Source organism: Leptodactylus fuscus, chromosome 1 (genome assembly GCF_031893055.1).
Source record: "Leptodactylus fuscus isolate aLepFus1 chromosome 1, aLepFus1.hap2, whole genome shotgun sequence".
Taxonomy (NCBI): Eukaryota; Metazoa; Chordata; class Amphibia; order Anura; family Leptodactylidae; genus Leptodactylus; species Leptodactylus fuscus.
Window position 1 is genome coordinate 203133899 of NC_134265.1, and position 12765 is coordinate 203146663.

General features: G+C 41.9%; 3 protein-coding genes across 3 annotated transcripts in view; 1 reads left to right on the plus strand and 2 right to left on the minus strand.

Moving 5' to 3' along the window:
* The window catches only part of ISYNA1 (inositol-3-phosphate synthase 1), a 65181-nt gene extending 62847 nt beyond the window's left edge, over positions 1 to 2334 (minus strand). Inside the window, exon 1 of the mRNA XM_075282131.1 lies at positions 2196 to 2334. Coding sequence (XP_075138232.1) covers positions 2196 to 2332 — 137 coding nt within the window. The 5' untranslated portion in view covers positions 2333 to 2334. The remainder of the gene's footprint in view (positions 1 to 2195) is intronic.
* The window catches only part of SSBP4 (single stranded DNA binding protein 4), a 584851-nt gene that overhangs the window by 389067 nt on the left and 183019 nt on the right, over positions 1 to 12765 (plus strand). The gene's annotated exons all lie outside the window — the stretch shown is intronic.
* Positions 2645 to 12765, minus strand: part of ELL (elongation factor for RNA polymerase II) — a 60460-nt gene continuing 50339 nt past the window's right edge. Inside the window, exons 9-12 of the mRNA XM_075282181.1 lie at positions 9355 to 9421; positions 9096 to 9267; positions 6798 to 6842; positions 2645 to 2775 (exon numbers count right to left, since the gene is read on the minus strand). Coding sequence (XP_075138282.1) covers positions 2659 to 2775; positions 6798 to 6842; positions 9096 to 9267; positions 9355 to 9421 — 401 coding nt within the window. The 3' untranslated portion in view covers positions 2645 to 2658. The remainder of the gene's footprint in view (positions 2776 to 6797; positions 6843 to 9095; positions 9268 to 9354; positions 9422 to 12765) is intronic.

The window sequence follows — 12765 nt, forward strand, 5'->3', positions numbered from 1 at the left end:
GCTGTCCCTCACTCTACATCTCCTTAAAAAAAAAAAAAAAAAAAAGTGAAATGCCACCACATTCCATACTGCGTCATGTTGGCTGGTAAGGTGGGGGACTAGCGGTACTGCATATCCTTCACTATCACTGGACGACCCAGTTATGCTGCATCCTATTTCTGGGCAGCTCCACAGGCTTACTGGTTGGTTTGAAAATTGGTTTGAAAATGAACTCAATATCTCCAGTACATCTCAATGATTTTCTGATGTCTTGCCCCTCCCCCCACGGAGATTTTGACAAAAGCCATCTGGATGTGTAAAACTTTCTCCACTTGCCTCACAAAACTTTATGGTTTCCCTCCTCTTTAATCCGCTCCTCCCAGTGGGGCTGAAAGCTGCTATGGTACATCCCTGGAGTCGGCTAGGCCTGTTCCAGGTCGATAGTTTAATTTTGATGCATTGGTATCTCACCCCAGCCCTGCTCCATGCCCTTAATCCTACTGTCCTCTTCACCTGCTGGAGAAGACCTTCAGCATTGGGCACATTGTGCCACATCTTCTGGGATTGCCCCTTACTCAGGCCTTTTTGGACAGAACTCAAAGGTCTCAGATTCTCTTTTTATACAGGGTGTCCCATTGGACCCTCTTACCTATTTGCTCAACTTGCCAAGAAGAAGTCCAGGTTATTTCTATACTTTTGCACTGCTGCTAAAATGCTTGCAGCCTTCCACTGGAACAGTGTGCTTCCCCTACAGGGCCTGTTGTTGCTTGTATGAAGGATGTCCGCAGCTTGGAATTCTTGACTGCCATCCTCAACAACAGAGTGGATGCATTCCAAGTTGTGAGATATGTACTGTATCTTGCAAGGTCTATATGTTCCACCCCTCCCTCCACAGCTTCCCCTTTGTCCTTTGTGATTCAGATTTGTGTGTGTATATTGATTTGCATTTGTTCTTGGATGGCGCCTGTTAGTTCATCATAGTACTTTTGTAGTTTTCCTTGTTCATCTATTTAAACTCTATTAAAATTATAGTTTAAAAGCGAAAGAATACCTGTCACTTTAAATACAAAACGCGACAATCTCTCACAACTTTTGAATGGGAGGACGGATTTTAAAGAGATGGTCCAAGGAACATTTTATGTAAACTAACTCTGATTCTCCAAGTGAGCGGGCACCTTTTGTATTTTACTCAGAAACTAAATTGGTTCCTGCCCATTTGGACAATTAGAGCTAGTTCACATATAACCATTTTGTAATTGGTAAAAAGTCCTTTTTAACAGAGTTAACCCCCATAAATTATAATAAAAAAAAAAAAAAACAACCAAAAACAACTTTACTCAAGACAACAACTGTCTACTTAAGCCCCGTTCACACTGGGCAAGAGGAGGCGGATTTTGGCGCGGAATCCATGTTATAATCTGCCCCCTCACAATCGTGGTCTATGTAGTCTGCTAGTGTTTTTTCTTCCGCTAGCGGCATGTTGCCACTAGCACAAAAAATAAACGAGCTGCCCTTTCTTCGCGGCAGCACGCTCCGGGCATTGCTCATTCATTTGGGCCTACGCCGGACTGGAGTGCCGTGACTGTCGGAAGTTGCAGCAGACATATTTTGGCCATATTGTGACGTGGCTTCCCGCATCAGAATCAGGACCAAAATCCGCCAGTACGCCCCCGTGTGAACTAGCCCTTAGATGTGTTTTTTGGCCCAAATGAAATGTTTGGGTTACCAAGCAGTAAAAATATATGGCTTAAGTGCAGAGTCTAACCATTTCATTCCATGGGTAGACCATGCAGCCCAAGAAAGGATAAAATAGATTTTACTTTTGGATATTCACTAAGTTTCCATCTGATTATTGCATTTTTGGTAGGAATGATTGCAACTTGAGCACATACATACTATGATATCAGACAGTCTGCGTCATAATATAAGCTGTGGCCACAGGCCCTTCATACAGTCTAGTAAATCTCATTAAGTAACCAGCTTGTGGCATAGGTTCTCCAACTTTATAGTGCGATTCTTCAGTATAAAGAAAGTGTTCAGTCATCTAGTAGATTCTGACGCAAAAAGGAATTACTTTTTACATGCAGACACCAATTTAGATGACAAATGAGGAAAAAGGACAACATTATCCAGAGAAAAAGGAAAACCTCAACCATATTACACTTAAAACTTTGGTACGAGTTTCAAAGATACTATGTCAGAATTACCGTACTTACATGAGAGATTCTGGGTACAGCCCGGATTTGAAAACCAATTTTGGAGGTCTCAGTATACATTCAACAGTATTAATTGATTTATTATTGGATTCCAGCAATAATTCAGGAAATAAAAATAGCATATCTTCTTTTGGCATTTGTATATTTCATATTAGTCCAACCAATTTTAAAAGAAACAAAGAAATGGGAAAGGGTGTGGGACACAAAAATATATTAGAATTGTAAATAAACTGCATTTATGGAGAGGGTGCCAAAACCAAGTGCAGCTTCCACTACTTGGTCTGGCAGGAGTGAGACCCGAATTCAACCACACGGCTGACTGCTCCTTACAGCAAATACTTTCACTGGTGCTGGCCAGAGGAAAAGGGGTCACCAGAACAGAGATTTAAAGAATAAAAAAAAAAAAAAAAAAAAATACAGTCATTTATCCAGGTGCAATAATACTGCTACCTGAATGTGGGCATTAATGCCAAGACTGAAACTGCTGTTGATCATACTGTGCAATCAGTTTCTTTATGTGAGCCAGTTTGTTATGGAGATATTCACATCGGTTCTTCTCTTCACCGTACTTTGGATTTGACTGTAAAAAGTTGAGAAAATAAAAATGTAAAATCAGTAAGAAACTAAGAGAATTTGTATTTAATTATTTTATTGTGCTTTAAAAATATTAACCACCATATCAACAGCACAATATGAACTCTGATAAAGCAAAAGGCGAAACACACTCAAAGAACAATGTAAAATACAACAACCCCCCCAATGTCACTATCTGACAGTTACCCCAACAGAACAGGTTGTCGATAGGCTTGGGCGATCATGACCTAAATCAAAATTTATCGCGATAAATCAGGTATTTTACCTCAATTACGATTATGGATGATTTTGGTTAGTCTGGTAATATCGCACTCTACAATCTCCAGGGGAGGTGATCAAACATACAAAACAAAACAATATTACTCACCTCTCCTGGGTTACAGCACGAGTCCATGCTGTCTTCAAGTCTTGTGACTGACGTCAGGGACCACAGAGTCCTGTAATTGGTTCTCAGCAGTTACATGAGTCACACAGTGTCATGTTGGCTCAGTCATAACGTCACGTGACCCTGATGTGAACCTGAAGACAGAGTTGCACTGGTGCCCAGGAAAGTAACTTCATTTGATCACCTACCCTGGGCCTCTGCTTTTATATTCTGTGGTCTTTTCAGACCTCAGAGTAAAATAAGAGAGTCTGCTCAGGACGTGTTCAGTTCGAGAACCTTGCAAAAATTGTAATATCCGAGCCAAAATAAAAATCAAGTTAGTTATCCTGGTTAATGTTCGATTTCATTTATTTTTCAATTAATCACCCAGCCCTTGTTGTCAACCATGTAAAGCGTCCAGGAAAAACCACACTGTTTATCTAACGCAATCTAGTAGGGATATTCTAACAGGCAAGGCTCTTGTACTAATGAATGGACCCCAACATTGAAAGAACCTTTTTGTGGACCTTTTATGTAGAGTAGTGTTTAGCCAATACAGGGAGAATAAATGTTCTGCTTTTGTAAGGATCAGTGTAAGGCTGCGTTCACACAGAGTTTTTTAGTCAGGAAACTGACTCAAATTCCTCCTCCTAAAAACACCTCACCGTAGGACTGTATGGTGAGGCGTTTTTTTGGAGGAGGAATTTGAGTCAGTTTCCTGACCAAAAAAACTCCAGCCTAAAAGGTACAGGTGGCTGGATTTGACCAGTATTGTAGAACCCCCTTCTGAGTTGCACTGGTCCATATAAACATTGTGTATGCGTCTGACATGAAAAAAACTACCTTTGTTGGCCTCTAAAAAGATATTAAAAATTGCTCATACCAAAGTCAAGTTTTGGGCAAGGCAGTCACAGACCAAGGCCCATAAAACCTGCTTGGTCAAAAGTTATTGTAGAGATCGGAATTTATTTGCTGACACTCGGCACAAGAATTTTATTAGTAAATCTGTCCTATTATGAGTTTTAGACACTTTCTGAACCTCAGCCAATGAGTAAGAGTGGCTTAATGAGAAGGAGCATGGTCCAGGTAGCAACCTCAAGAGCCTAAAAATGCTTGAAAAATTTTGGCACATTTTTTGGCGTAAACTGAGACAATAAATAGATAGTGCAAAGTCTAAAAGCTAAGCCGTCCAGCAAGAGATTTTGAATTTCATGCTAGAATCTTAGATGGATTTTTAAGCATCCTTAAAATTTTTAAAACCTAGAAATATTTTTTTGTAAAACATATAATAAGCAAGTAGGTAAAAAAAAAAAATATTGTCACATAAGAGAACAGAGAGTGCATAGACAATATGCAATAATCCTTATTAAAGAAGAGTGCCTGTAAATTTTTTCCTTCCTCTGGTCTCTGCTCTTACTGATCCTTTCCATACACAGAAATCACCCACACTGACAGATTAGTTTACAATGAAGTCTATGAAGAGACAGGGCAGAGGAGAATGAATAAAGACAGGGCAGAGAGAGATCTGAGAACATTTATAGCAGAGAATCTCAAACTTTTTCAACTCTGGCCTCGCCAGTTAATCCAGAGACACCAGGGCCTCACCAATGGTGGACACTGACGCCAGACCACTCCAATTAACTAAATTTACCTACTGAGCGCCATGCAACATTGAAGAAATAAAAACAAAAAAAACCCCAGGTTTAGTTAAGAAAAACTAATCTGAAATATTTTTTCCTAATTTACATTTCCATGATGGACAAATTGAGTAGAGGGGTCAATATCTCTGGTATACTAGGGAAGATAAGAGTGTTACTATTTAATAGTCCACTTCTTCTGCTGACAAGGGCCAGTTACTCAAAAAGCCATATTAGCGATTTCCACATGGTATAATGGTCATTTTGGTGTTTCCTTACAGTTTAAATTGTTCATGATACTGTGTGATCGGGCAGATTAGGGGATTACACCGACGGATTTTTTTTTTTAGCCCGACATCAGGCAATTGACATAAGCTTCATTTTTACCTTCCTCTGGCTTAATACTATAGGGTTATAAATTGAATTTTATGGAACTGGATCTTCATCCAATCTCACCAACTAGGTAACCAATGGGGCATTACACTGTGTGCTCCACTATAAACCTACGCTCAAGGTTGAATGTGGAGTGGGAGAAAGGTCCTGTGTAGAGATGAGCGAGTACTGTTCGGATCAGCCGATCCGAACAGCACGCACTGAAATGAATGGATGTAGCCGGCACGCGCGGGGTTAAGCGGCCGGCCACCAAAGCGGAAGTACCAGGTGCTTCCATTCATTTCAATGCATGCGTGCTGTTCGGATCGGCTGATCCGAACAGTACTCGCTCATCTCTAGTCCTGTGGTCTTAATTTCGTGAGAGAACCCCTCTGAGGAAGCAGACTTTGGACTATAAGACGTAAGAACTTAAAAACTATATATTATAATATTGTTTTAATATATAATTAAAAAATTCTCCAAGCAAATACCATAATGTGATGCAAAATACAAAACAAATGCGCAAACGTGCCAAGTTTTACAAACCGTCTCCATGCACACCTGGCCACAGCCAGTTTGCATGACAAAGCAGTACAGCATTCTGCGTTACTTTTATCCACTAAAATACCAAGCTCTCTATGCTTCACCCCAAAATATTTTACAAACGACTGCTATACAGGACCTTCAGATTCACGGGACCAAATTTATGGTTTGCTTTCTACATGCTAAAGTTTATGTGTCTGTCATCATCAGGTTACCCTTGCTAAGCAAAACTATAACTATCAGCATTCCCTAGCAATATGCTTGCAATAGCTGAAGACCCATAGGTAGGAGACCAATGATATGTATTGACTTGTAAGTAGTGAAAATGGCAAACCGTAAACTGTATCTCAACAGAATAATAAGGAACAGACACCGCTATATTATCTGATCTGCATAAGTGTCATGATACCTAATAGTGTTATTCAGCAAGCTGGGGGGGGGGGATATAGGAAGTGAGAAGAGACGGCTGCAGGCAAAGCTGAAACAGTGAGATGGGAAAATCCCTTTATCACTACTCTATTTTGGAGCTCTACTCAAAATTAAAGAGGACCTTTCACGGATTTGGGCATAGGCAGTTCTATATACTGCTGGAAAGCTGACAGTGCGCTGAATTCAGCACACTGTTGGCTTTCCTGATCTGTGCCCCGGGTAAAGAGCGATCGGTCCCGGTACTGTAACTCTTTACAGTCAGAAGGGCGTTCCTGACAGTCAGGTACGCCTTTCTGACTATGAAGAGCTACGGTACCGGGACCCGGGGCACAGATCGGGAAAGCTGACAGTACACTGAATTCAGCGCACTGTCAGCTTTCCAGCAGTATATAGAACTGCCTGTGCCCAAATCGGTGAAAGGTCCTCTTTAACCATATGCCAGGATGGGCGTGCATATTGCAGAAAGACAGACATAACCAAACCATTGCCATCAAAGGTCATATGTGATCGTATAATGGATATAGTGACCGCATACAATGAAATTGTCTATATGCAGTAATTTTTTTTTTAATTTCAGACCGTTGCTCCTTGCCACGTGAAAGCAAATTCACAGGTTGTGTAGAAATAGTATAAGGAAATATGATATTAAGCAAGACTACTTACTTTTTTAATTTTACGGTATTCTTGTAAGATTTGATCGTGAATAGTCTGAAAAGAGTGGGGAAAAAAAAAAAAAAAAAAGATATGACAAAAGCCTGTGGAATAGTAAACATATGCAGATATATGGAGCAGCTTGCCGACTTCTAGTTGTCACATTCTAGTTCACCAACACATGCATGCACAGAACACAAGCGCTATGAGCAGCAGCTGTAGGAAGTATAGATTTATTTCACATTTACAAGTATAGGTTTCATTGCTTTAGGGGATAAAGACATTAAAACGTACCTATCAATTCAAGTGACTTCTCAGAATAGAGGCGTAACACTACTACCTGGTCATTATGTAACCTGTATTTTTTTTATCAGTTTTCTCCCTTGGTAGGCTCCATCACTAATTATAATTTTTCTCTGAACTCCTGGGCAGAAACTGAATGTTTTCCCTACATAGGGTTCAGGACTTCCTCTTCATCATCTGTAGCACACCCTCAACTAACAGCATCATGGAGGATATTATATAGTAGCACTAGGCAGTTTAGATGATGGGAATCAATCAGTGGAGTAAGAAATCACTCCCTAGTAGTGAACTGGTTCATAAACTGGCTTGATTACAAATTTCCCATAATCATAATTTTAGCCTAAAATTTTGAAAGTTCATCTGATACAAAAATCATGGAAATTGATTATACCTTTACAATTGCAGGCAAGGAGGATGTGAAAAAAAAAAATCCTGGGCTCTGCTAAGAAGTTTTTGAGAGGACCGCACTGCCTGCCCATTACCCCAACCTAGTGTAGATTAGTAGGATCTACTCCATTAAATTGGTCACTGTGCCTCGCATTCTCTATCATTTCCGCACCCTCCTGACCCAGGTCACAACCTCTTCTTTAGCAGGAAAGATTTTACTTTATATGGACATATAAGCATCCACGGATCTGTACATGGACCAGCCTTTCTACCTGGCCTTAAGCCATCTAAACACTTTCAGTATATATTGATGGCAGCAAGAATTCATATTGCTTTCTACTGGAAGAAACAGTCTGTCTTTGATGGAGGTCACTGGCTGTGTAGACATGATCATGCTGTACGAGAAAATGGATGCCACTGTCTCAGAGTCCTGCCCCCATTTCCATATGACCTGCTCTCCTTGGGTTAATAGGTCCAATGTCCCAGGCCTGTCACCCTCCTGGTGATGATTTATTAACCCCGACCGAGCCGGTCTCCAGCTTCTCCATACCTCAGAACAGCAGACTATAATATTTTTTAAGCCTAAAGTTGACAAAAACGTCATCTATACATACTGCTTTCACAAAGTGTGAAACTATGAACTATGAAATTACGTATAATTCATTTACAAGCAGGTGATGTGGCTTTGCCATACTTACAATTGAATTGGAGAATCCTACCATACTGGACCCCATCACAGAAGAGTGTGCAGTACCACTGTTTTTGCTCTGTCATATCGTCTTCAGCTTTAATGTGCGAGTGTTTGGTTCTTCCCAAGGCAGGATCTTCCCTTCCTGACCTCTGCTATTAGGAGCTGTTAATCCCACCCCTTAGTATCCTTTGCATTCATTACTGGTTATGTACCCTTCTTACCCTCTGCTAAATCAGACGTTCAATTCAAACTCAAGCAAATAAACCCAATCTTCCTGATGAAACTCAAATACATGTAAAACGCATCTCACAAGGTCCACCCATGACCAGTTACTAGCAAGTAACAACTATGTATGTATGTATGTATGTATGTATGTATGTCTGTGTCACTCCTCACTCCCCTCTCCATAGACTTCTCTAGACAGCAGAAGAGTCTTCATCTTTCAGTGGGCGGTTAACTTGTCTTCACTGGATACAGATTTAGTGCATATCATTCTGCAAGGCCCGACTCAAATATACAGCAACTAAAATAGCCCGGTTTCACCCACAGCAAGAAATTGTCCTGCTGTGCTACAGGGGATTTATTTTTCCACCTGGTATGGATGGGGTTTGTACACTGGTACTGTATATCACAGCTGCTGCAGGCAAACCTACTGCGACAATACAACGTGTGGCCCCTGCTTCAAAGAAAGGAGTGTGGGTGGACAATGCAGGAGGAGAGGAGGGAGTCTGAGGAGAAACAGGCATTTCTCTGTAATAGAGTTTCTTCAACTGCTCTATTACCTTAATTCAATAAAACTAAACAGGAATTCCTTAAAGAAATGATTATAGCAATTCTCGGACAAAGGGTTTAACGCTTTAAGACATGCTCCAACTTATTGTAATTGTTTCTTTTGCTGAAGTCATGCCATGTGGTATAGTGATGTTTACCTTGTACTCCTCAGAACCCAGACACAGCTGTTTCAGCTGGGCGTCTAGCTGCGTAAATCTGCTTGTTATCCTCTCTATCCTTGCATGTAAATCTCTGTATTCATTATACTCTGCATTGAAGTCATTCTTGTAACTCTGACGCTGTTCCGGCGATGAGATTGCTGCATATTTCCTGAGAAATTACAAATAAATCAATACATTGAGATTGAACTACATAAACGTGAAAGGATTCAGTGTCAAGGATTGTTTATATACTTACAGAATATAGTCTGGCATCTCTGATGTGGATGTTGGAATACTAGAATTACTGCATGCCCCATTTAAATCTAGACATATGGAAGGGAAAAGGGTATTTTCTATTAGTCAGATATTCAACAGCATGAGCCATAACTCAAAATAAGCATAATAATAAACAATAACTTCTACAAAATCATTGCAAAAAGGAACACCAGCTCAACGCATATTACATATACAGAGGTAATGCACATTATTGTTGGCACAATGCTCTGCTGTCCTAAGTCTACATTGCATGGAAGGGTACACATCTCGTAGACGGTCCACATGGCTACTATGGTGCCCATTATGAGAGAAGACCGTGTGTTGAATAGCTATACATGTAGTTACCACTAGAGGGAGCTTGGTGCAAAGACTTTTTCTTGACTGAGTTCAACAGTAGCTGCTTAAACTCCTATGCACTGAAGTCCCTCTAGTGGTGACTGCAGAAAGCTAGTTTTATTGTGCATTGTATAAAGGGAATCCAGGATCTAGGACAGAAACGGAAGATTCAGCAATGTGTTGCCAGTTGTCTGAGAAATACGGTGGTCAGAATAAGCACAAAATTTAACTTAAAGGGATTCTACCACTAAAACACTTTTTTTTCTAGTTACCACGTCGGAATAGCCTTTAAAAAGGCTATTTGTCTCTTACCTGTGGAAGTGCTCTCCGCCGCGCCGTTCGTTCAAAATACCGGTTTGTACCGGTATGCTAATTAGTTCTCTCGCAGCGATGGGGGCGTCCCCATTGCAGCTCGAAAACCGACCGCAGCGCCGCCTCTCTGGTCTTCGGTGTCCTCCCCTTGCCTCTTCAGCGTCTGTCGGACGCCTGCGCAGTATGCTCTCTGTTCGGCGAAGCTTGCCGAACGTACTGCGCATGCGCGAAAGTGCGGTCCCAGCCATAGTGCGGGCACCGCACTTTCGCGCATGCGCAGTACGTTCGGCAAGCTTCGCCGAACAGAGAGCATACTGCGCAGGTGTCCGACAGACGCTGAAGAGGCAAGGGGAGGACACCGAAGACCAGAGAGGCGGCGCTGCGGTTGGTTTTCGAGCTGCAATGGGGACGCCCCCATCGCTGCTCCTGCGATGGGGACGCCCCCATCGCTGCAAGAGAACTAATTAGCATACCGGTACAAACCGGTATTTTGAACGAACGGCGCGGCGGAGAGCACTTCCACAGGTAAGAGACGAATAGCCTTTTTAAAGGCTATTCCGACGTGGTAACTAGAAAAAAAAGTGTTTTAGTGGTAGAATCCCTTTAAAAACTCTGAATTTTTAGCCTAAGTAGCATTTTCAAAATTCCAGTCACAGCTTCATACTTTCCCAAGCCAGACTCATCAAGAGCATGCATCCAGTTAATAAATCGCAGGAGTGAAAGCTTGGCAGATGCTCACACACTGCGTCAGTAGTCAACATTTTGTTTTTTTTATTTGCAGGTGAACCGCAAATGCAACGGGGACATGGCAGAGAATGGTTGGGTCCCGAGTTCCAGATCGGCCTAGTCTGAAAATTCTGCCCTGGACATTTGAACGACAACCTTTTAGATCTTCCACTCAGACTCATTGCTAGCATCCCCTGGTTGCGTATGTGCAGCAGTCCACGAACCAACCAGGGAACGCTAGTGATGAGCCTTAGAGTATAATACAAAGTCTGTCAAGTGTCTTTCCAACCAAGAGGCAGAGTTGGAACCAGAGGCCATCCAGGCTGACTGTCAGAGTCTCTGTTTAAAACCGAGGACTTTTCTCTCAGGAGGTTTCAGATGTCTGACTTCTCAAGCGGACAGAAGAACCCTGCATGTCAGGTTTTTCTGTCCGCTTGAGAAGTCGGACATCTTCACTTGCGGACAGTGAAGGAAGGGCACGGAGTGCAAAAGAACGCACCCGATGCCCATTTAAGTGAATGACAGGTGTCACGGACACAGCTAGTGTCCGCTCCTAATGTCCGTGCCAGATTTTGAGCAGACACTAGGAGCGGACACTACCTGTCGGACACCGACGGTAGTGTGAACGCTCCCTTAGACAGAAGTAACAGTCACATGATCCTTCGGTTCCTGCCATGTCAAAGGGACAAACAGCATTGACTTGCGAGAACCTCTTAGCCAAACTCTATAAGATAAACAGCACACCTTGTACCACAAATATGAGGAGCCCAGGAGGCACTGTGACTGCTCCAACATGGACGAGACATTCGAGCTATATCACATCATACTGGAGTAGTTTATAGCTGCTTAGATTTGAAATCACTTGCAGAATCTTTGCAAGCAGATATTACAGCCTCTGCAGGCAGAAATCAGACATGTCTAGACATGTGTAAGAGTGCCTAGTCTGTAACAATTCCACTGAAGTTTTGCAACTTCAATAAAATACAAGGAATTCATGCCTTTGCTTGCCTGTAAATTACATAACAGCACAGCACATATATTGTGGATAATACTTGCACAGCCCGAAAATATGAAAAAAAAAACCCAGAAGTTTTCTGAAAAACTGTAGATTGAGATGATTTCCATGATCAGCAGCCCAAACTACATAAACACATAAGGCCAAGACCCCATGTTGCGTAATCGAAGCTTTATTTGTTGCAGATTTTGCTGTGGGTTTTTGAGCCAAAGTCTGTAGTGGATTGCACTATATACTCCTCAGTCCCCCCCCCCATATTATACACTTCCCAGTAGCCCCCCGTATTATATGCTCCTTAGTACAACACACACACACTATCATACTTGTCCATGAAGAGCCGCCACCACGCGTCCTCCTCCTTCAGACTCCAGGCGCGATGATGTCATCGCGCTTGCGTCAGGGCAGGGGTCTCTCTCTGCAGTCAGTGTAAGTCGCGGCCTACACTGACTGCTTTCAGCTGTAGGTGCATTAGCAGAGTTGAAAGCAGTGATCCGCTCACCATCGGGGAATCGGATTCCCAGTTAGTGAGTGATCCAGGCAATACATGCGGCGGGCCGGATAAATGTTCTCGGCAGGCCGCATGTGGCCCGCTGGCCGTAGTTTGAAGACCCCTGGTCTATGGGGTCCACAGTTTTCCATGGGTAAGAGCTTTTTAAGTGGATAGAGTTTCTGTTTTTCTGGTCCCTGAGTGGACCCAAAAACCAGAAACTCCAACACTAGTGTAAACCTAACATTAGGCTATGTTCACAGGTTTTTGTTTTTAGAGTGGATTTGAGGCAGATTCTGCCTTTAAAAAGCCTGAAATTGATCCACCAAAATATAGTGTATAATTATATTAATTATATCTAAGATCTAGTTATACTTTGAATATGATATGATTCACAAGTCATAAGGTGCTAAAAACTGCAGCAATTTTCTTTCTGCCTGACAAAACTGTGTGAATATTACCTAAGATGATCAACCTACTTTTGCATATAAAATAATGTCCACCACAAAAAAAAT